Source organism: Spermophilus citellus (assembly GCF_964194105.1).
Source record: "Spermophilus citellus genome assembly, chromosome: 10".
In the NCBI taxonomy this organism is placed as follows: domain Eukaryota; kingdom Metazoa; phylum Chordata; class Mammalia; order Rodentia; family Sciuridae; genus Spermophilus; species Spermophilus citellus.
Genome location: NC_138197.1, coordinates 64388909 through 64414873, shown reverse-complemented (window position 1 = coordinate 64414873; position 25965 = coordinate 64388909). Strand labels below are relative to the sequence as shown.

Here is a 25965-nt window from a genome sequence, read left to right as displayed (position 1 = left end):
GTGAGGATTTTTCTAGGATGCAAAAATCATATGGAAAAGTCTGTTTTTCTTTTAAATCTTGGATTCAATAATTAATTCTGAGAGAAACAATCATGGAATATCTACTTAGAAGGTCATGCAACTATATGTGCTTTAGGCTACCTTTATGAAATGAAGGCAAGAGGACGTCAGAGATGTTTTCAATGGAACCAGTGAAATCAATGGTTGTTGAATGACCAGTATTCATGCAGTCTGAGAACTACCATAACATCACTCATTCAACATTAATACTAGAGTAAATAGATACATCTGGAAGGAAGAAAGAAAACAGGATAAGATATTATAGTCCCTTGTGAAAGCAATAAGCTTTTGCTAAAATAAATTGCTTGACCAGGGAAGTCTAAGGTTCCTAGTAATGGATATGCATTAGGTCACAGTGTAAATAGGTAAGAGACAGTTTGAGTAATAGTTCAGGGACTGGTTCTGATAGAAAAAGACCATAGACAAGTTATTTTGTCCAACATTTAACTCTCAGAAGAAAGAGAAAATACTTCCTGAGAACAGGAAGCACCTATTACCCCTGAAGAAGACACAGAATATTGGGAAATATTATGAAAACTGGGAGAGTGTGCCTAAGAAGCACTCAGCCAAGTTGGTATGAAGGCATGAAGGGGTTCTATGTCATTCTCAAAAATAAGTAAACACACATTCAAAGGCCCAGGCGGACCACAGATTCTTTGTCCTCATACAGTACTTTATTTTTCTGTATTCTCTAGAATGTCCATGTTCTCTGGATCTCCAACACAGCATACTCCTTTACATATTCCTTAAATTCATTTTAACTGTTTCAAAGAGCAGATATATTCTGATGGTTTCAAAAAATTTGTTTATTAAGGTAGGACATATGCAACCATTTTCAGGAACATTTCATCAAAACACAATAAGACTGTTTTTTTCTAGTTCTTTGAAGAATGTCATTGGTATTTTGATGGGGATTTCATTGAATCCATATAAATAAAGCTTCTGGTAGTGTAGCCATTTTAATAATATTAACTATGTGTATCCAAGAACATAGAAGGCTTTCTATCTTCTAAAGACTTCTTTAACTTCCTTAGTGTTCTATAGTTTTAATTATAGAAGTCCTTCACTTCTTTTGTTAGATTAATTTCCAGGTTGTTTCTTTTTCTTTTCTTTTTTTTTTTTTTTGAGGTTATAGTGAATGGATAGTTTTCCTGATTTCTTTTTCAGCAGATTCATTATTGGAGTACAGGACAGAAAGCTAGACCAAAATAAGGGAAGAAGGGCCGGGAAGCCCATGAAAATTGAAAAAATATATCAGTGGAGGAGAGGAAAGGAACTGAAGGGGAGGGAGGAGGGATGGTAAAAGGGAGGGACAATGGAATTAAATTGACCAAACTCTCCTATGTACACATACGAATATACTCTAATGAATTTCACTAATTTTTAATATCTATACAGCACCAATTTTAAAAAGGTATAAATAAATAGAAGGAAGACAAGTGGAGGAAAGGAAACAGGGGAAGAGAGGAGACAAGGGAAATGAAAAGTACTAGGGACCGATTTACAGCAAGTTATAGCTTTTGCTTGTATAATTATGTCAAAAGGAACCCCAATATTATGTATAACTATAATGCACTAATTTAAAAAATGAAAAAGGTATTAATATAAAACCACAACAATAACCACAAATTTCCAGGAATTTAGTGGCATTTATGTTAAATATTGAGTGTTAAAACATCTCACATGAGGTGTTATGCAAAATCCATAATAACTTCATTGCCCAAAGCTCATGAGACCTTTTATAGTCCTTTAGTAACTGTGTTTGCCACACTGCATCTCCCTTCTCTTAACTGTAAAATGGGAACAATAAAAAAAAGATACCTAATAGCATTGGCTCTACATAAATCAATAGATTTAAAATATTTAGAAGAAGCTCTCACACGTGAGGCTCAGTAAATTTATGTCATTATTGTTACTATGGCAACTACAATAGTTCAATTCAAGTTGCTAGTGTGAATGGAGGCAATGGTAGGGTAATTTATTAAACAATGTAATGAAATCAAACATCATTCAATAGTTGAATTCTTGAAAAATTATGTAGAGATGAAATCTTAATACATTGAATAGCATTTTTCTTAAGATACACTCCATTGATGGATTATTCTCCACTATTCATTTCCTTTTATCACTTTTTAAAAATAAATTTTATTTCTCAATTTACTTTGTTTCCCCACCACCACCACACATTTTTTATTGGTGCATTATAGTTGCACATACTGATAGGATTTGTTGTAACATATTTGTACACGCACACAATATACACTATAAAAATATGATATGGCCAATAGCACACCCCAGCACTTCCCCCTCTCCCTCACTTCTCTTCACTCCTTTGTTCATTTCATCTACTGGTCTCAAATTTCATGAGATCCACCACCTTATTTCATTTCCTTTTTTCTTTTTAGTTTTCACATATGAGAGAAAACATGTCCCTTGATCTTCTGGATTTGACTTATTTCACTTAATTTAATGGTCTCTAGTTCCATCCATTTTCCTTATGACTGAATAAAAGTACTTTGTGATACTTACCAGATTTTCTTTATCAATTCATCTGTTGATGGACAATTAGGCTGGTTTCATAGTTTGGCTCTTGTGAATTGGGTATGGATGTGCATGATACATGGGTATGCATGTATCACTGTAGTAAGATGACTTTAATTCTTCAGGATAAATACTGAGGAGTGATAGAGCTGAACCATATGGTGGTTCCATGCCTAGTCTTTTGAGGAGTCTCCATATTGATTTCCATAGTGGTTGTGCTAATCTATAATCTCATTAACAGTGTAAAAGTGTTCCTTTTTCTTCACATCCTCTCCAGCATTAAATGAAATTTTTAAATGGAAAAGGAAAAGTAAAGAAACATGGATATTAGCTTTCTATATGTGAATTACATAAATATGTATATTTCTGTGTTTGTGTACAATTTTCTAAAGATATGAGCAAAGTAATTTAGATGTTCAATAAAGTGCCGCTTAATTGACTTGGTGACCTAAAAGAGTTAATGCTGCTTACAAATGCAGGAACCTCACTCTAGGGAGTGGCTTGGACATCTACACATTCTCATTATTTATTTTTATCCTTGGAACACCTTCAGGAAATGTCATGTTGCTTTCCAGGTTAGTAACAGGATCCTGCTAATTTACAATCTGCCACTTCTCTCTCAGCCTTTGGCCACAGATTTTGTGTTTCCATCCACTCTCTGGTTTGAAACTAGGAACCTGGGTGGAGAAGAGCATTATCCCAAATTGCCTACATTTGTTTCTGTGCCTTCTCTGTCATTTCCACACCAACATTTTGTTTCTCACCAGGCATCTGGTGGCTTGGATCCTTTTTTAAAGTTACTTTTCAGTATCCCCAAGAACCATCTCAATTAAGCTCATTCTGTGGATATTTTCAACAAAATCTCAAAATAACTAACAATAATTTTGTTCAAATTTTTACTTTTAATGATATGTGTGGGAAGAATAGTAAATATACTTACGTTTTAGGGTTATCAGTACTAATTCATAGGCATGCAGAAATTATGTGCCTCACAGTTTGACATCAAATCTTGTAATTATCTGGCTACACATTATACTCATGAATTTCAAGCATGAATGGGCAAAGCCTTCATTAGAAATTATGGACCCACTGTTTAGGAAAAAAAAAAAACAACGCTAACATCAAAAGGAAGGCTGGCATTTGGTAAGCTTTCAAAAGCACAGCTCTGCAACTATTTCAGCCTGATTAACCATTCACACCTTTATATTTGTTTTAGAAAACTGAACCATCTGCAGTGTTTTGTGTGTTTTTTAAGGCTCTTTAAAGAGTAAATAATGCCATTGGACACGTCAGTTTCATTTTTCCTTCAGCTAAACAGGATGAGAGGTAGAGTCTAAGAAGCTGATAAGGAACATTTTTCAAAGAAAAGGAAAAAACTGAAGGAGGCAGGGATTTTAAGGCTGTAACCAATGTTACATGTAAAGAGAAGGACTTAACATTTTGAAGCTCTACAAGTACCACGGCTTTTGCCATGGCTACAATATTTAGAGATTATTGATTGCCACTCATGGTTGCCATTGATGGAATATTATTTGAGTGGCTATGCAATTCCTTCCAATTCCTTCCCCATTAAAGATTGGCCAATTGCCCATCCCCCCACCACACACACACACACACACACACACACACACACACACCCCAATCAACCTAATTATCACAGAATTTCCCTGCAGATCCTTTCTTCCACTAGTACTGTCCATCTCACAGGCAATACCCCAGACTCGTGGCTGCTGGCATCTTGCACCTTGTGCAACCCTTGTTCCTCCTCACCACCTTTCTTCTTCACTTGCACATTAGCTCTAATCTGTCAGCCAGCTGTACCACAGCAAGGATGCCAAAGAGCAGGGCAGGCACCAACAGCTATTGACAACATGGTCAATAATCACTTGCCTTTTGTGTTGAATTCCTATTGTGTAGAATCCATGTAATTGACCTTCAGGGCTGGCTGTTTTATTTTTTTAAGTTCCCAGATGCAATTTAATTTTTGCAATAATATTCCTAAACTTGATTATTTTCCATCCAAACTAAAACACCAGTATACCCAACATTTAAAGCCCAACAATATATGATTAATTTTTAGATGTCATGGCAACCAAAGATTAAATTTGAATTTAAATAAAAGAACTCAGCCTCCCTTAAAATTCTTCTCTTAGCTGGAAAGAATACTAATATAATTTTATGTGGAGCCTTGTCAAGTGCATTCAAGAAATGTCAAACTATATTTTTAGCCATGGAGTTTGCTTAATCCCATAAGACTCTATCTCGCCTTTATGTTGACAAATGAACAGCACTGAAATATCAGGGATCTGAGCTTCTGTCAAGATCCACTCCGCATCAAAAGTTGTTGTTCTTTCGCAGCTGTTTTCTCAAAAGTTCTGAATTAGAATCTACACTTACCTTACTTTTATGATTCCCCTGGGTTTGCTTTGAATTCCTTTGTTGTCACCCCTTAATTGACTCGAAACTTTACTTTTATAGACAAGTCAATGAAGTGTTGTGGAAACATAAAGCAACAGGAAAATCAGATGAGTGTCTTCTGATTAATTGTCATTGAATAGGAAAGTACCATCTTCACTCATCTGCTTCCCAAGTTTGTTTCCTGAATAGCATATCTGACACCAATTCCCTTCCCTTCATGTTTTTCTGCATATTATTAATTTTAGAGAATGCAAAAGTAGTATCTTAATAAAATCTCCTACTTGAACTCTACTAAAATAAGCAGGGCTAAAAAGTGTATGCATTGAAAATATTTAAAAGAGTGTCTTAATTTTGCCTCAAATGTAGACTTATTTAGAACTCAAAACCCATCTGTAGGGAAAATGAAAAGACAAAACATTTTATAGCAGTTAAAATTTCAAGTTGTCCACATTGTGCCAAGACTAGGTTGCAAAATTCTACATTTTTCACACCACTATTTTGTCACTACGATTTGACCATTCTAGATTCTTCTCATCTTTTGAAAAGCATACCTGAGATAAAAGTATTCCTTAGAGAATATGAACTCTTCATTGTGCATTTTCATCACTATACATAATTCATATCATTCATATCTTAATTCCTAAAGCAGAGAAAATTCTGGCAAATGACATAACACTAGCATCACATATATTTATAATTTAGAGTGACCTATTTAAATCTGACCTCATTTGAAGGGGGAAAAAAAGCTTGCTTTGTGAAATAGTGATTATACAATCTTGGTATCAGTTTGTATTTGACTGAGCTATGGAATAGCAGTACAGTGAAAATAAAAAGAGTTTAAAATTAGTAAAATGTCTTCATTCAGAAAATGCAAATTATGAACTATATTTTAAGATGTTCTCATTTATGAAACACTATAATTTTTAAATTAAGTAACACTAACAGTATTAACAGTCTCACAGCAGTTCACAGCCATATTCTCTAAGTAATAATTACTAAAAGTAAGCCACCCCCTGGGCAAATGGCAACAATACTTCCTAACATTTAATGAGAGGTAAAAAAAAAAATCAAATTAAAGCACATGGAGAACTAGAAGAGCAGGTCATTTGCTGGTGGGAGGGTAGATTGGAAGAATTTTATGTAGATGACACATTATTACAATAGGCAAAATTACAAAATGACTGTTCTCAGTATTATGAGATGAAAGGGTGGAGATAGAAGTACTTGTTCTGATAACTACAGAGAGGAAAAAATCTTGAATAATTTGATCCAAAGCCTGGGCACAGTGACACTTGCCAGGTTTTCCTCAAATCTGATATACTTTGAAGAAAATTTGCTATATCAAAAGGACCTTACAAAATTGTTTGGTAAGAAGCCCAAACCAAGTTCTCAACTTCTCACTGATGGCTAGATAACATTAACTGAACCCTCATATTGCTTTGTGGCCATGTGCCTTCAGGATGCTGCCCAAGGGGAAGCCCTCACTCTTCTCATCTTTTCTTCAAGCCTGCTTCTCCCAGGCATGTTGTATAGCTTCATAGCACCAAAAATTCCTCCCCTGGGCTCCCCTTCAGCCTTCATACCTGATGCTTATGATTCCATAATGCCTGATGGATTGACAAAAGCATGTCAAAATGTTCCTATGACCGACTTTCTGGAAGTGGGAGTTCCCAGTCCTGTCTCTGGGAGAGGGACACAGGTGTCAGTACTATTTGAAGCTACGAGGTGTGCTACCAATGTGCAGACAGGTTGGAGAACCACTGAATTATGGAATTCGGGTAAAAATTGATCAGGGCAAACAACTGGACAATAAGATTGTTTCACTGTAACTATACATAAACTGCCTAACAGCTTTATAAATACTGACATCTTAATAATATTTGTATTCATTTAAGATTTGCACAGTGCATATTCATTACGAACCCATCTGCACACCATTCCTGATGATAAACCAAAGCTAGCAAGTCAGTCAACAAATACAGCATGAGCTTGAGGTCTCTCTGAATCCATGCTGGTAACGGCCAACCTGACCGCAATAACAAGCATTTCATTAACACTTCAGTAAGTGTTATTATGAAAATGTTTTTCTGCCCACTTGAGCCTTAAATGTTTGGGTGGAATAAGTGCTGAGTGGTACAAAGATTCTGGTTGTTGTTATGAGCTATGATTAGAGTGTAAGGGTTCTTGCCTTCCCTAAATTTTAGTGGTAATGTCAAAACAGGGAGGACTAACCCTCTAGATAATGGATAAGTTTATGTGGTGTGGTAATGGCACCAGAGTGGCACCTGCCCCAAATCCACTTCCCACAATTTTTAATACCTTTATTTACTTATATGTTTTTTTTTCGTGGTGCTGAGAATAGAACCCAGGGCCTTGCACATGCTAAGCGAGCACTCTACTACTGAGACACAATCCCAGTCCCCCCACATTTTTCTATCAACATTCGTGTCATGTGTCCACTTCCAGGTTCACGAACCCTGTTTTAAAAGCATAAAATAGGCATATCCTTTCCTTACCAGGCTGCAGCCACCACCGTGTGGAAGTTTAAGACAAACCTGATTGCCATTATGAATTCCTTTATAAAGAAGGATTAATGGGAGCCAAGAAGGATTTCCAAATGCTATAGCACCCAGAACTGGCAGAAAATAATATGCTCAATCTTTGTGTCATGAGGGGTACACCGTCTCTTAAATCTTGAGACTATATAAGAAGCACTTTTTCCTGGAGACATTTCTATGGGTACTTTACAAACAAGTGCATCCAGTGTCTCTGTGATTACTTCGGCCTGCCCCCTGAGAGCATGCCTGCCCCCAGCACCAGAGCTGACCCAAGATTGGTAGATCTTGCTCAAAGATCTGGAGAGTGAGTGAACTGCAAGCCTCACAAGACAGGGAGCAGAGAAACCTGCAGAGTGCTGTGCCCTCTGGTGCTAACAAGAAAGCAGGCACTAGGACTTGGTCAATATGGGAATTCTAGTTCAGAGGAGGATTTAGTCATGGATGAGGTTAGCCTCCTCATTAATGTTGGAGGGGACTATTTTCTGTTGAACAAACTTGCAACCAGAAAAACAAATTACAAATTGGCACAAAACAGGAGTCTCTATCTAGTAACCCATGGGTAAAGTTTGTACTGAAGTTATATTCTACTTAGCATTAGTGGTATTTTTGTGTTAAATTGAAGACAGTGTCTCTTTGCAGGGAATATGCAATCTGGTTCAATACAGCATCCCCCACCGTCCATACCCCCCGCTTTATCTCACACCAGATGTTTCACAAATTTACTAGATCAGCCTGGCCTTAGGGACATTTGAACTTGCAACTCTGGCATTTATTATTTATGCAAGTTTAACACAGAAAGACACTGTCACTCATTAAAATCTCACCACAAATTGATGACTTCAGCTATCTGAAAGAAAGTTGGTAAGGTACAAATAGATCAAAAGAGTTGCAGGACAACTCCTGCACAGCATGAGCATTCCCAACCTGCAAGTCTCATGAGGAAATGTCTGTGACATGTTTACCATATGTAATAGAGCATAAAGTTTACTCTCTCACTCATTTATTACAGTTCCATAGGTGTTTAGTATATACTTGGTAAGTGAATATAATAAATACATAGTGAGACCCTCAGTGGGGTTTGGAATACTAAAGGCTTAATTTAATAAAATATTTTAAATTATGCAGAGAGACAACTTATGAGCTTTGTCATGTAAAAAGATTCTGGAGGAAATGTTAGTTTGAATGGAGGCAAAAGGGTAATATCTTAGGAAATATATGGGCTAAAATAAAGTTGGATTATCCTCCAGTTAGTTAAAGAAGCTTTGAGCTTCACAAGTCCCTTGATACCACAGAAAGTGTTTTCTCCAAAATCTTTATGGTCTATATAGACAGTCAGTTGGAGATGTTGACAATTTTTGGAAAGATAGCAATGGCACTACAATACAGGCTTATGGAACTAAGAAAGAATGCAAAACAGATGCCAGGAATATTTATTCTATGGCATGTGTTTGTATTATCAAAATAAAGAACTTTTAAATATTTAGACCTGGTTGGGCAAAAAATTGGTTCATTTTACTAATTTTTTATTTTATCAAAATAAAATGCATTTTTTGAAAACTCTGCACTTTGATTTGAAGAAATGCAAAACAAATCAACAAACAAAATGAAACAAAACCCTTCTATTAATTCTACCATCTCTAGTTGAAATAGAAAATTCCAACTAGAAATTAGTCAATTATAATAGAAGTCAAGGAAAAAAAGAACACAGATCTTGAAAATTCTTAGCTTTCTTTTTCTTACCAGTGGCTACAGATTCATAGTATCTTTTATGATGTATTTTTAAATCTTTAAAAGATACTGTTCTTTACAATGAAAATGGATAGCTTCTCTCCAGGTTTCCTGTTTCATCTGAGCATTTGACTCATTTAGGCACTGCTTCTCACATATCCTCTGGTTAATAGTCAAAGCAAGAACAACTTGTAATTTCTAAATTAGCACATGTGGTGTCTTAACTTTCTTTTTGTGAGCCCTTGTCTGTAGGATTAAAGAAATTGTTGATGTGGACTTTATCTTCCATTTTAATTGATATCTTTGGGAATGGCAAAGGTATTTATTTGATCTTACACTTGACTAGTCAGTAATTAGAATTGCTTGCTTAACTGACTGCTCTGCTTGTACAATAGTATATTCAAAAAGCAACTCAGGATGCTTCATTTAGCATCTTGGTAGATTGGTGAGCTAGTGGACTCAGGTTTATCACAGGGTAAGATCTAGGACAAACCTTACATATATCAGCAGCCAGGGTAAAAGAAATCTCTTCATTTCCTAATCAGCCTTCAGATATATAGGACAGGGGAATATATATGCCAAACAGGGCTTTAAGAAACCTCTCAGGATTGAGGCTGTCACTCAGTGGTTAGAGCACTTGCCTAACATGTGTGAGCCTCTAGATTGAATCCCCAGCACCATAAAAGAAAAAGAAAGAAAAGAAATGCTTAACCATTTCTTATAAAAAAAAAAGTCTCCGATCATTCAAACTCTTCAATCACTTGAAACATGATGTAATAGCTTTTGTAAAGCAATAATGACAAAACATAAGTACAAGGTACTTCATTGCTATAAATTTCCTTTTGATGTTCATAGAACATTTAAATACAAATGCAACATACTCTACGAATATAAAATCTTTAGTACTTTCAAAATCCTTGAGGCAAACAACTGCTAAAGGATAGCAATTTCACATAAACAAGACACTTAGCACTTAAATAACCAGGAACTGCAGTATCTATCTTAAACAATGATAGTATAACTTATTCCTTCACTTTCTTTCAGTTCTAGGAAAATAGCATATTTGTCCAAAGAGAATCAGAATAAATAGCTGACTTTGATAAATTGAAAAGTAATAGTTTGGCTGTACATAATGGAAATATCACTTGCTAACTGAAAAGATATGCATTCTCCTCCCTCCATTATTATAAACTTCAGCAAAGTTAATTGACATGCTGGCAGAAAAAAAATTTTCAAACAAAAATCTGTGCATATTCCATGCCATATTAAGATCTTCCATCAAATATTCCCAAGATAATTATTTAGCTTGGGAGGACAGCATAGCAGTTGAAAACTTGGAACCAGATGGTCTGGGTTTAAATTCAGTTTTTGCACTGACCACTGGTGTGACCTTGGGCAAGAGCAAAGCATTTAACCTCCCTTAGCCTCAATGTCTCCAACTATTTTAAGGTTATTTTAAGTGAGAAATTAGTGTATATAGAACGTAAAGTCAATGATATAATGAAATGAGTATCAGATATTAATGTTAACTAAGATTATACCTTGAAAAAAGAAGCTACATACCTTTTTTTGTAGTAGTTTTAGAAGTAACTATATTACTTTTCTCATTGTATATTGTTTTTGTTTTTGTTTTTTATCTTTTTTAGTATTTCCCATGGGCCTAGCTCTATTCTAAATATCACGTGTATCTGTATACAGTGTGTATATATAATACATGTAAGCATTATTTTGCAGATATAATTATATTAATATAAATACTGTATATGTTTATATATAAGCAGTACTGTAAATAAAATACACTTGAAATAGCGTTTGGCTTACAGGAGGTGCTAAATAATAGGTAAACGAAATGATGAGGGGAGCAATTCAACTACTTATAAAAGAACTACAAAAGAAGCACATAGCTTCTTTTTAAAAATTCTGATCTGACCTAATATTAACAACCTGCCTCACTTTATCATAGCATTGACTCTCGGGGGGAAAAAATCAAATATCAATGTCTTCTGGCATTTATTTAAACTTCTTCAGATAAATGATGGATACATGGTACTTTAATAGGTATAGAACATTATATTATGTTAGGAAAATCATAAACAACATGTGGGACAAAGGGTACACCTGCCCTGGAGGAAGTCTAAACCAAATAATAGAAATAAAGGATAATGGAATTGAAAGAGACTTAAACTGAGCTGGGAATGGAAAAGAAAAAGTGAATATCTCTTGCCTCTAGTGGGAATGCCTTTCCATAAGGCATGTGTCCTCCGTGTCTTTTGTATTTTAATATACTCCAATTCAATACCTTTTCCTAAGTGTCTTTCATACTCTTAGTGCAACATATTCCATAAATTTTTAATAAATGAATATAAATTGCATACACTACATACTATGGAATGTTTTGGTATTTTTGAGATACATTGAAGTTATAAAACACATAGCAAAATCCAGAATTTTTGCTTCTATTCTTGAATATCTCTACACTATTTAATACACTTTTTTATACTCAAAATTCCTTTTTTTTTAACTTTACATCATACTCTATTTATGCTTTTGTAAAATTCAGGAGTCCTAAAAATTAAAAGACTCTTGATCATCATTTGCGATGCTATCTGAACATAGGAGGTCAGACCCTCCTGTCTTATTAATTTTTTAGTTGGAACTTATTATTTCGAAGGAACATGAAACACAAAGCTAAAATATTTATAGACACATTAAAATATTTATACATGCAAAAGCAAAATGACCACATTTAGTGCCCTCTATATTTCCTAATGAATAAAAAGGAAATGTAAAAAATAATTCCTCTCTTACATGCTTTGCTTCAGTCAAATGATCAAACAAACTGGCAATGCTGTTCTGGAAATTGTAGGTGCCATTAAGTTTACTGTCCTTGGGTTTCCTCTGCACACTAGTTCATATTGATGCCCTTTCCATACCCTTTTGACTTGCTCATGCAATACATTCCCCAGAGCATGGTATTCGCCTGGTTGACCAGGTCAAGGGCAGAGTCTACCTAGCCCCATGACCATGTCTTTGCTTTCCTATTTTACTTCATCTCCTTCCATGTCTCCCTTAAGAGCACTTCCTCTGCAAGCCATGTGCCACCAAATCCGTGATATATGTTTTTCTCCTAGGGAATCTCACATAAACAAAAATCTTAATAGAAAGATAATAAATTACTTAATTAAATGCTTAATCTAGTTTCATTTTCACTGTATAATGAAAGGTAACACATAAATTTTCCAAACATGGGGTTAACTAATCAGGAAGATGGCTGAAGTCCTGAAGTAGCTTCAATGAATAGGCAGGAAGAAAAAGCAAATGAGGAAAAACTCAGAGTAATGTTTGGCTCTCAGGTCCAGTTCCAGTCGTTAAATACCTGGTTTGTACCCTTCCATTTGTCGTATCCACTTGTTCATTGAGTCTGCTCACTCTGCCCTTATAATCCATGTTTCACAGTTTAAATTATTTCCATCATAAAGTTCGGAAAAGCTATCATTGCCACTTTATTTCCAGCAATAAATCAAATTCAATTATGCTTTTTATTCTGTCATTTTGAGATCAGTGGAAGACAAATAATTAGAAAACTGGCATTGATCATAATATGAATTGTCAAGCTCAGTTCCAGACAGAATAAGCCAGATTTGATGTTGGTTATATTCCAAGTTGTTGTTCATTGATAAACTTAGCATTTGCAAAAGAGTCTGAAATACAGTGACATGTATATATTAGAAAAAAAATTTAATTCAATAAACTATTTTTTAATTTTGTGAGATAAAAATAACACAGATATTTTGTTCCTGTCTCCCTCCCTTCCTTTCCTCCTTCAAAACTGTGTGATAAGCATGGAACAACAGAACATTTAGCACATTTTTAAACTGTATATATAATCATAAATTATTTTATTTTTAAAAATATTTAAGTTGGAAGGAATACTTTTTCTTTCAAACACCACAGAAGTTTTCTCTTCCTTGATTTTGTTCTAGATTGAAAATAAGTATTAACCAAGAAGGCGAATGAATAATTCTCAAATACACATCATACTTTAATTACCTCTGACTCTCCACTGAAATTTTATTATCCAGTCTTAAGTAGTACTCTCTGATTTCAGGGACATATCTCAACCCAGCTTCCTTCTTCCCTAGAGCTGGGATTAGGACTATGCAATGACAGCAACAATGACTATTCAAGGAAAGTATAGCAGGATCTGCAAAGGTCCAACTGTGTTTTATACTCCTACCCTTTACCTGAAAGGATTGCATCGCCATTCTGGAACAATCATATTGATAATCTATTACATTCACTCAAGGCTATCACCGGTATGTGTCTTCATGGTTATGGAGATAAGTTTATCCCAAACATACTTATCCTGTCTGGTTCCACATTGGGTGCTAGGAGTGCAGTTATGAATATGATTGGCATCACAACTCCCTTCAAGAAGCTTCTAGCTAAGGAAAGGTGGAGTTTTCAAAAGACTGGCCTCTTATAAAATATCCTTTTGAGAAAACAATAGTCCAAGATAAATATTAATTATAAAATCTCTCTGAAGAAATAGAAAATGTGTGACAAATAAGAAGGCAAAATATGTCACTTAAACATTTAGATAAATAATATAGTATTTATACATAAAATAGGTACAGTTAAAATATTTCTAAAAATTGCTTTCTTCTAAAAATGCTATACTTGCTGGAGTCTCAAAAGAAATTATTAAGAATATTTGGGGGGCTGGGACTGTAGTAGAGTGCTTGCCTAGCATGCTTGAGGCACTGTGTTTGTCCTCAGCACCACATAAAAATAAACAAATAAAATAAAGGCATTCTTTCCATCTACAATTACCAAAACAAATTTTTTAAAAAAGAATATTTAGAATTTTTCTTGTTGTAACACAACTACAAAGGCTATGTCTTATTAATCCAAAGGCATTTCCACATGAAGGTATTGAATAAGCTTGTCTGGTTCTAATGAAACTCCAAGTTTCAAGGAAAAAAAAACTGTTAAAATCATACGCAATTTTATGAAAAAAATATGACAATATTATCCTGAAACAAAGGTAAAACTGGTAAATAACTAAATTATTTTTGGTGTCTATGACATTGCTTTATGGTAGAATCTTTGCTGATAGCAGCACACATATGTTAAAACCCACATTTAATCCTGAGAATGACATGTCAAAACCAAGCAATGTTCTGTCACTGCTGGGAGTTGATATACATGGCATGTGGATTTCAGGATGAAGGATACTTCATGACTTCAGTGTTTACCATCCAAATTGTCTTCTTAGATCATGTTCCCATTTCTTCTTTGTATCCTCCTTACTTCACAAGAACCCTAAGCCGCATCACTGACATGAGTCATACTAGTTGCCAGTTTAAGAGAAAAGCAACTAGAACAGGATGTATCAGGGGCCTGGGAAAGGAGATAGCATGGTAAAAATAAAAAGGAAGTGCCTTTTCCCTCTGGTATTAAATTTGAAAGAGAAGCAAGTGCTACCATGATGTCCACGGAGTCTCCTGCCACCTTAAACCTCAGCGGAGGATGAAGACAGAATGGCAAGCTGGAGACATATGCTGTGGGGCCTGCTGACCTTCCTCCAACTCCTTCATGAATGGCACAGGGCAAGGGCACACACACAGACATGGATGTGGTAATGCAAGAGATGGCCAGTGTGGTTTTATGAGCATCTTCACATACAGAGCTACTTCTGCTCCTGCCAACATCAGAGGGTCAGTTTAGTGCTGGATCACAATGCTCCTCACTTTATGTATTCTTTGACCTTACTCGTATTAAAATCGATTTAACACAAAAATCAGTAACCCTAACCTGGCATGATATACTTCTGTCCTCTACATGGGGCTACTGAGAGCCAGCATCTGTCAGGATTTCTCAGGAAATTGGATCTACTAGAGCTTGACACTTCGTATGAGAAGGCCAAAGATACTTCACAGATTGGTTGATATAAGCCTCATCTTTGGATCACATTATTCAGTCCCAATATTTCTTTTAAACCATGGGAAAGCTTTGAATTATTTCCAAAAGAAGTAAAATCCTCCTTTCAAAAAAAGGCACCCTTTGAGTGTTAATGTAAATAGTCACTTGCTTTTCCATGACAGGCACCTTCATCATTAATATTCATTTCATGATGAGAATTCTACACACAGATGAAGGTCAAAGTCACCTGAGACTCCTCTCATGAGGAAAATATTATTTTTAAAATGTTATAAATGCACACATATGTATACGTATAAATATTTATATGAAAACTTACTGCCCACTCAGTGAATAGAAGCGGGAATAGCAATGATGTGCTCTGGGAATCCTCCCTGTGTGACTGTACTTTCAAAGCAGAAGAGCTCAGTATTTCCTTTGCTATTTCTTTCCCTGTGTCTAATGGGGAAAGGTCAATGTTTCATATAACATAAGCAGAAAGCGACTCTGGATTCTGTTCCAGTTTACAGAAAGGAAAAGATGAGAGGCCTCAGAAGGCTAGATGGCCTAAGATCATACTGGGAGGTTAAACCTAGAACACAATTTTCTTGACCCTCAATTCAGTCCTAGTTTTGTGGTAAAGCAATAATCTTGGGTGTGGGGAAAAAGGCATCAGGTTTGCTAGCAGAAATAGAAAGCATTACAATAGTGAATTTAGGATGGACTATGAAGTGTGGCCAGACCTTGGAGTGAGACCAAGACAACAGGCTGAACTGTCGGGTTCTTTGTATTCCTAACCACAAGAGATAACAGACAGCACATGGCAGGAAATTCAACCAGAAAGAATTAAAGGTCTCTGATCAAAGCTGCATCCTGTATTTTCCTCTAAAGTCTGTCCCAGCAATTAAATCCTACCTTTTCATTAAAAAGGAAAAAAAAAATCCTAAAAAAAAAAAATGGTAACCTGGAAATAGTGGCAGATCTGTATGTAGGATAAAAAACACTGTCTTGGAGGAAAGTTTGAGGACAAATTAGATCAAATTGGGTCACAAACCAATAATGATGTCAAAATGGGAAAAAATGGTTTATGTATCAACCTTGTCATGAGCCTATAAACTCAAGTGATTTCCTAAATCCTGATAGTCTGCCATTTCTCCCTGAACTTTTATCAGAGTAGCATTTGAGTAAAGTCAGGAAGCAATGTTCCATATCATCTCAGTTCACCTCAGCATTAGTAAGTGGAGGAAAACTCCAGACACTCTGGACATAGGCCTGTGGGGTGGGATTGTAAGGTTCCCGGGGCTCCGTATAAGGGTCAGGAAGCTTAGGCAGCATCAGGCCTCGATCAGTGACCAGCTCTTATATGTTAGTTAGCTTTGCATCACTGTGACCAAATGTCTGGCAAGAACAACTTAGAGATGTCAGAGATTCAGTCCACACTCAACTAACCTCATAGCTCTGGGCCCAAGGTGAGTCAGAACATTATGGTGGAGGGGCATGGCAGAGAAAGGCTTCTCACTCATAGAAGCCAGGAAACAGGGAGTGAGAGAGCCTGAGGAGCCAACACCTGCCTACAATTACCACCCAGTAATCTGCTGAAATTATTAATCCATCAATTGCATTAATCCATTCATTAGATTACAGTTCTCATCATCTAATTGTTTCACATCTTGCATTCACACAGGAGTTTTAGGGGGACGCCTCATATCCAGACCATACTACCTTGCCATCACTGCAAAGGACCAGGACCAGCCAAAAATGTGAACAACAGCAATGAAACACTTTATATCTACCTTACACCTCAGCATTTTAAGTCCTGTCACAAGGCCATACATTTATTCTTTATATAAAACATGTAATACAGGTCAGAACTATTAAACCCATTTGAGGAATGTGCAAAATGGACCTCTGAAGATTGCATAGCATTTATGGATGATCAAAAACCATAGGTGGCAAAACCAGAGAGTTCTAATTTTTGAACTCTTGATCTAGTTTTTTGGTTTGGGTTTTTTTTTTTTTTTTTTTTTTTTTTTTTTTTTTTTTTTTTTTACATTTTAAACAAATTCACCATACAGTCAAAAGTACAATCATAATTAATGCAGAAAATTTTCAAAAGACATTACTCCAAATTTCAAGGATATTATAATTTCCAGAGTTTATGTAACTTCTTCTAAACAACTTTTCCCAACAGAAATGGAAATTTTCATATGAGGCAGCCTGGTCTCAATGTCTAGCCTCTTCCAGTTGCAATTTCTAGTGATTAAAAATAAATCATTTCTGTTCTATTAGCATTCAATCAGCAGGATAAGGGAAGGCTCAAAAGCAGACCATAAAAACTCTTTTGTGGTTACAGCTATGTGTCAATTAACCATGGGACTATGTTTTGAGAAATGTGTCTTTAGTTGATTTTGTTATTATTTGAACACCATAGAGTGCACGTCACAAACTTAGATGGTAGGGCCAACTATAAACTTAGGCTATGTGGTATGTACCATTATATATGCAGCCATAGTTAGCCAAAACATCATCATGTAGCCCATGATTGCACCTGACACTTCTCTTGGATAATCACTGGGCACAGCTAAGCTAGACTGTATTTCCGTTCCCTGAGAAACATCTGTTCTAGGTAAAAAGCAAAGTTATCAAGAGAAATGGCAGGGCCTCTGTTGTGAAGATCTACCTATGAACTCTGGGATGCATCTGTAGGGTCATGTCCACACCAAATCTTACTGGGGTCAGATATATCTTTCTTTTAGTAGTTCTCATTTTCAAGTGAATGGACTGACAAAGATAAACAACTGCATTTATGAAAGGTGTTGATACAGTGTTGTGTCTGTATGGGGTTATACTTTTGGCACTCTGTGATTCTCTCATAAATTTATAGAACCTAGAGCCTTTTAGCAATATACTGTCTTCAAGTTTGATTAACACAATGGTTAAGAACAGAATTTACTGTGTTAACAACTGAACTTAGCATGAAATATGGATTGGCCTATTTGTTGTAGCCTTAAAATAATAAAGAGTAAAAATGCACACAAAAAAATATTGAAACAAAATTCTCAGAACTCTTAGTTACAATAAGTTAGTAGGTTCAAAGAGGAAATAAATATAGAGATCTATTTTTTTAAGTCCTTAAAAAATATTTCATATGGTCTTGAGACAGGCCAGACCATAATTCTTACCTGAAAATTATACAAAAAAAAGTCTTCACAATACAATTTAGAATTTTGCAAGAAAGAATTTTCCTTTAATTTTAGGAACACCTATATGTTTGTATGTTCAAATATAGTGTGTGTGTGTGTGTGTGTGTGTGTGTGTGTCCCTGTGGAAAGCCATCATTAATATTCAAATAGCACTAATTATTTTTCTAGGTCCACAGATATTTCATATAATCTCTGGATTTATCTATACTCATAAGTTTGTTCTACTCAAAAAAGAAATAATTGTTCAAACCATCAAAAACAGTGTCTTTTCAATATTAGGAACACATCTTCTGTCTTAGTTAGAAATGGGAGAAGTTAAAATTGTCTTACCATCCAAGCTGTGACAAAGTCCCCCATCCAGGTCCCTACTGCAGCTAATTTCATGAAACTTTCATTGCGGATGCCCATATAGTCTGTAATGATATATGCTCTGTGGAAACAAACACACAAAACATTGCCCAGACTCAGAGAGCCATCTAGTCAAAGCTTTTTAGTTCAGCAACACACAAAGGAACGTTCCCTTGGGTCTCAACAAGCTACCTTGCTTTGGTCTCACCACATATGCTTATATATTTGAAAGGCTGGGAAGAGCTCTGAAGGTGTCTGGGTCAGCTTCAATTAGATTTGAAGGCTGATTGTGGCTCTAGCAATTATCATGTGCATTTCACATTTGAACTGGAAGACTAGCAACAGCTTTTGAAAAAATCAAACAGAAATACTCAGCAAAGGCATCATTTCATGCTCACTCAAGTCTGAGCAGAGCAGAAACAATTCCTGAATTAGATAGCTTGAAAGGGGAGAGGAGAGCTAAGTTAGCTGCAGTTGTGTCAATTCAAAAACTACTAAAAAGGTGCTAGGTTAGGCTTTTATACTTATTAGAATATTGAATTTTATCACTTTATTTTTGTATATTTAATTCATGTTTGCTTGAGATAACACCAATTCATATTCTTCACTACTCAGAGACAGATTTAAGGAAACAATAGATCATTAAATACCATCATTAATAAGACCACAGTGTCATTTAGTAAGCATTTTCTTTTTCAATTTTCTCATATACTAATTTTTACTAATTAAGTGTTATTTTCCCACTTTGTGATTTCTTAGAGAAAACTGGGAATCCAGAGTTCACTTAATTGGCCCAATCAATAATATATAACTAATGAATGGTTGCTAGGATCAATTTTCTCTTCCATCCTTTTTTTTTAAACTCAGTTACTGAGTTTGTTTTTTTCCTTTCTCAACTCAGATTGATTTTTACTTTAAATTGTGTTCCTTTTGTTATAAATTATAGTTATACAATTTTCAGTATTAAATTTGATTATTCTTAGATTAATTTTATAATAGATAATGATATGCTCCTTTTTTCCTATTGAAATTGTGAAAATGCAAGTTTTTCAAGTTAATAAGAGGTAAATTATTTCTAATTCAGTTGTGTCCCCTCCAACACAGAGTTTTTCAGGTTCTTTCATTACCTATATAACAAATATTCTGGATAATGTTCAGAATAATATCAAGATTTGAGAAAAAATTCCATACAAGGAAGCAATATTAAATTTTATTTAAATGCATGTAATTTAAATTACTACCAAAATAGTAACCAGAATGTTTCACTTAATAACAAAGGTAAACTTATAAACTCTTAAAGCAATTCTTTTTCCACAAGTTTCATTCACCTACCTTGGAAGGTCTATATAAATGTGTTATGGTCACAACCACAAATTTGGGGTCTCCAATTCCATGGATCTCCATAATAGCAAAAAAATGTATAACTACCATAAATTGCATGCTTACACTGTGCCCTTTAAAAACAGTGACTCCATCAATTTTGATGTAAGTACAGTAGAAGGTACTTATATCAAAGTACCTTTACCTATTCCAACTTCACATAAATGAAATTGAAGTTTAGATAATCTTTGCAATTTTGCTCATGGTAAGCATGTATTATATGGACAGGACTGGAATTTAAACTTGATTGACTCTCAAATATAGGCACTTAACCAGTATTACAAGTATTAGTGAAGATGTAAAAACACACAGAATATATATTCCCCCCAAACCATTGCACTGGATATTTTAGTCAACAATCAAGACAAAATTCCCTTGAAAATAAGTTATAAGAGGAAATAACAGTAGCCTGCAGAAGCTTCAGCTCTTCAGAGTTACCATCATGTCTTGGACTCATTTTAGGTTCCAAGTTAAGTAGCTGCTTCTGCTTGGAAACCCCTAGTTAACTAGGACATCTTGGTATTAGTCCATTCAGTACCATGATCACAAAACTGCTCTGAGAAGTGACTTCAATGTACTATAGAATATTGGCACTGGTAACTTTCCAGCTCTTTCAGTTTCACCTATTTTGAAGAACTTGCTCAATGTCACTTTTCTATCTGTCTGCTTTGTCAATGAATTCTAGAACCATTAGGATCAAATGAAAATGTTATTGTACATTCTTTGTGGTTGTATCAATATGTATAAGGGAAAGCATCATTCTTTTATTTCAATATCTAAAAATATGGATGGGCTGGATATGTTTGCAAAAGATCGATGATCTAGCCAAGGACAGCAAAAAAAAAAATCTAAATAAAATACAAAAATTACCCACCCAAAATTCTAAAAGGCACCCAAGATTTGATAAAGCAATGAGGACTAGAAATAACATGACAATAGATTGAAGAGAATTATGGAAAAAGTTAGAATCATGGGAAGGCTAGCTATAGTTTTGATAGACACACTTGCTAATTCTACATGCTTGGCAAGAGGTTAACAATCTGAGCTTCACCTGGGCAGAGGATAGTCTCATGATCTGGATAAACAATATTGGTAACTTAAGAAAACAATATTATAGAAAGAAAGGAGGACCCAGAGGAGAAGATGACCTACAGTTGGTTTAGCTTTCAAGACATTTGCCATATTCTGAATTTGGGGGAGGAGACTATCAGACTAAGTATAAGTCTCAAAAAAGCACTGTGGAAACTGGGAACAGTGGTGCTCACCTGTAATCACAGCAATTGGAAGGCTGAGGCAGGAGAATCCCAAGTTCGAAGCCAACCTTGACAACTTGGTGAGACTCAGTCTCCAAATAACAAAACAAAACAAAAAGGGGCTGGGGATATAGCTCAGTGGTAGAGAACACCTGGGTTCAATTCCCAGTTCAGCAAAATAAAAAATAAAAATAAAGTATGTGGAGGTTCAGCAACTTCACTGTGCTGAGGAGACTATTATAGCTCAGAACTTTCCAAGAGTGTGATCCAAGAGAATAAGGGTTGTAGAGGGCTAGAAGAAAGCACAGAGGGACATACCCTTGATAAAAGCACAAATCAGTCCTTTCCCAGTCCATTCTATGACAGATTATACTGTCAGCTTCTGCTCTTTTCCCCCAACAGAGGAACAAGTGAGCTTTTTCTAGAAAAATAAAATATATTCTAGATCTGATATAAATTTTTATACAGGACATCTGTCAGCCATTCAAAAATTACTATGAGGTCAAGAAATAGGACCATATCACAAGAGGAAAAAAATCTAAAGCAAGATAATAAGTTTCAGGAAGACAGGCTATTTTGTTCAAGGATGAATCCCCAGTGCCTAGAGCACTGCTTGCATATACTAAGTGATTAGCAAACATTTGTTAAACTTCTAAATTAATGGAGTGACCACATTATTCATATTTATTTCCATATGACATGAGTAGACCTATGTACATTAAACCCTAGGAATATAAATAAAATGGGATTGAATCACAACGAAACTTTCCCATATAAAAAGACCTTAAAAAGTTTTAAATTCTTTGATGGGTTGTTCACTTTACTTCCCCAAAGACGTTTGTAGCTCTTTGCTATCCTATGTTCACCTAGGATGACAGGACAACACAAATAAATTATTCTTTCCTCTGGCTGTGAGCACATGATAAGTTCTAGTCGCTATAACAATGCAGATGAGATAGCATGGATAATTTATGAAATAACTAATGTATTGAAAAGTGATCAGTGATATATGAAGACTAGTAGTTATTCTTTGCTGCTTCAGATAAATATGAGGATGAGTTATTAATATGCAAACTTGTCATAAAAATTTTCAACTACTATTTCATTGATTTGCATGTCTATTAACATTTAACAATAATTCCCAGTTGGATTGTAAAGGACAGTGTATGTATATTTTTTATCAGCCAGTTTGAATGTCACATGAACTTTAAGAAAGTGAAGTTGTAGAGCTGCACATACACATGGGTTTGGGGAAGTGATTCAGGATTAAATATTTGCTAGGAGGCACTGTTAAAACTTCAGTTTTGTTCGTCACTTCAGTTTGAATATTTCAACTATTCATATGTCTTTTGGTTGTTTTTATTTGTACTTTAAATATTATTTCTACTATGCATAGATTTAGAAAATAATGCAGATCTACCAGCCTTTCAGGTAAATATCAATCATTAATACAGTCTTTAAAGATGCTAAATAAATTTCTTCATAGGCTAAAACTTCAGTTTTTATTCTTCCTTAAGACTTCAAACTTAACTGTCAAGTCCATAACAAATGTGTGGAAACTGCAATATATAGGATCTGGAAAAGGTTAATAATCATCGGAACAACTCAACAACATGAGCAAGTAACTTTCACCCCTATTGAGACCTATGTGCTAAATGACTAAACTAAACAGACTCTAACATGAACTAAATAACAAAACTATAATATTATGAATTGGTCTTATGGGTGAGAGTCTTGATCATTAACAATAAAAGTTTCATTTCACTTCAGTCTATTACTCATACCTAAGTGGATGTAGTCAATGCCAGGTGATTTAGGGGTTGAATCTCTGAAAGTTTAACAGGAGGCAGTAAATATAGATCACCAAACCAATATGGAGTCATGCTTCACTGAAGATCCATCTGTGGCCAGCTGGATTCATAATGTCATAGCTGTCTCTCCCAGTCATGTTTGGGCAGCATAAACAAGATTGGGGGCTTCATATACAAGTAAATCATGGGTAAGGAGTTGACGTACGTGAGAAAAGTCCTGCATTGAACACAGTGAAACTTACACAAAAACTCTTAAGTATTCTTAACACATGGAGGTAAAAAAAATTTCACTACAAAATGTCAATGATTGTTGGGGACCACATTTTATCCCCTGTGAACTGAGGAACAAAATCTATAGCAAGATAAAAGGAGTCCAGAAGCAGGGAGAAAATTCAAACAGACTGATTCTTGTAAAGAAGGTAAGAAGAAACAAGAGAGACCAAGGGTGATGTGGGAGTCTAATTCCAATGTCTACCTGAGACCTGCACTCCCACTTCTTGAATTCCAAGGGGCACACGTGTTACTACAAGTAATCACCACCTTTGAACCCCATCTTTGTCCTTCAGCTGACTTGAGTGATTTTCTATTAGTACCAATGAAAAGTGTTAACTATTTACCATGGAAAAGGTATTACAATCTATAAATGTGGTATTGAATATGTTGTTCAATGTTAACAATACTTTTATCCCTTTTGAGAGTAATATCACTAAATTGAATGCAAGAAAAGAGTCACTAGTGTAGTTTATAGACTGAGACTGGTTTTCATTATTCCCCACAAGAACAAGGATAAATATATATGTGTCCGTCCTTTATGGCACTGCCCAAGGCAATAGGGAGGCTTGTATTTACCTTAACAGATTCTATATGTGTGCTTAAGTTTGGAATAGTGAGCTCTTCCTCAATTGAAAATGCTTCTATATGCTCTAAATGAGAAAAATCTATTAGTATGTGTCTCCATTTTGAAATATGTGGGGCAAACTAGGAGCGTATGTCAAATGAGTGACGGTAAGTGAAGTATCTGTGCCTTGAATAGATAAAAAGCTAGATCAAGAGTTCAGATCTCTCAGCTAGCTAATGCAAATGGAGCTTGATTTTGAAATAAAAAGTGTTGAAAAAAGACAAAGACAGATAATGTGTAGCTTGGAGAGAGTGAAGGCTACATTTCTGACAGATCAAACATTTTTATAAGTCTCATACAAAGTGTCAGAAGAAGGTAAGAGAAGATCAGAATAATCAGACATCATATAGCATTGTGGAATGCACTGAAGACAGCAGTATAGGAACTTGGGAGAGAATTCATAGTAGTGAGTCTGACAACGACATAAGAGTGACCTAGGATAGAAATGCAGGACTTTGAAGCATCTTCTCTTACGGTGCTCAGCTCTCCCTGAACTTGGTCCTTCCATGTAAGGACCCCAAAGCCTGCGGGACATCTTTTTAGTCAGATAATGCCTTATTATTATCAAATGCCTTCAAATTAGGAGAGATGGTTCTTATTGCTCCATAAATTTGTTCTGCAACATTACTAATTATATAGCTTCGTTTGAGTTAACAGTAAAGAATTTCATACTCTGCTTTTGCATGTGTACTTCACAAGCTTCACCACACCAGCTCACAGTTAAAAAAAAAAAAAAAAGACAGAGTGAAAGCTGCATTACCACTTACCCTGTGAACATTTCAGATCCATGAAGTTCCTCCCAAATAATTCAGTCAGTTTTCTGAGACTAATTTTTTATGCCGTTGGAGCTAGTACTTTTAGCTCCCACAGAACTAGTTGTCTCTTTTACCACTTACTGTAATAAAGTCCTGTTGGTACTGAGGCCAAATGTGGTTCCAAAGATTCTCTTTCCTCCTACAGATCTCTACCTAAGACCCTCCTCATGTTGTCAATATGTGTGCCAAGACCAATCTAGGCCAACAGCAATGAAGACAAAATTCTAATACTGCAACCACTGCCACCCTTGTAAATTTTAAGATCAGCGTCAGTACACCACATCACTTCACCTGCCTGTGCCACCATAACCCAATATCAAAAGTTCTGATGTACTGCAGTCTCAAATTCCTACAAAGACTATGGACAAATGCCTCTTTTGACTTTTACTTTTTCTTGTACAATAGCTTCTTACTTTCACATTCAGGTGTGAGTCAATGGAGTAGGTGTAAAATAGATTCTGTTTTATTTATAGTAATATCTTTCTTTCAGTACCTGCTCGTTGTCTTCAAACCGGATATCCTTCCTTCAACCCTCTCTCAGATTTAATTCCCCAGGAGATTCTTTGGTGCCACATGTAAACATCACTCTAAAGGCACTTCACATATCAACTTGGTCAAGTGAGAAATTATGTTTCCCTCCTCTAGACTCTACCAAAATGACAGTACAGGAATAAAACATAAATAAAAGAATAAACCTGCAGAGTAGGCAAAGGCATGACAGATGATGGGAAATTTTAATAAAATGTTAGAAAGCTGATTGAGGAATGGTTAAGGGAATGGTTTCAGCTTCTCTGTTGTAGTAACTCTTTCTGGGGTATGTATTAAAAAAAAAAAAAAAAGCTGAATTTTGCCTCTGGACCTCAACAATGCTCAGGGACTGGAGGCTTGGTATTTCTGAAGGGTGAAGGAGAGAAAGGATGGACCTTCTCAGAAGGATCAGTAGAAATGTTACGTGGTGAGTTACTAGGCCACCAGGAGCCCTGCTCTAGCCAATGAAAGAAGAATGACTTTCATCCCACCTAGTTTCTAA

The 25965-nt window shown here is 35.5% G+C and overlaps 1 protein-coding gene across 5 annotated transcripts in view; it reads right to left on the bottom strand.

Moving 5' to 3' along the window:
- Window positions 1-25965, bottom strand: part of TMEM117 (transmembrane protein 117) — a 482831-nt gene that overhangs the window by 191254 nt on the left and 265612 nt on the right. For 4 of the 5 annotated variants that reach the window (XM_081310889.1, XM_081310890.1, XM_081310886.1 and 1 more), the window contains one exon: window positions 18761-18860. The exons of the other annotated variant lie outside the window; for it this stretch is intronic. In XM_081310889.1, coding sequence (XP_081167015.1) covers window positions 18761-18860 — 100 coding nt within the window. The remainder of the gene's footprint in view (window positions 1-18760; window positions 18861-25965) is intronic. 5 annotated transcript variants of the gene reach the window in all.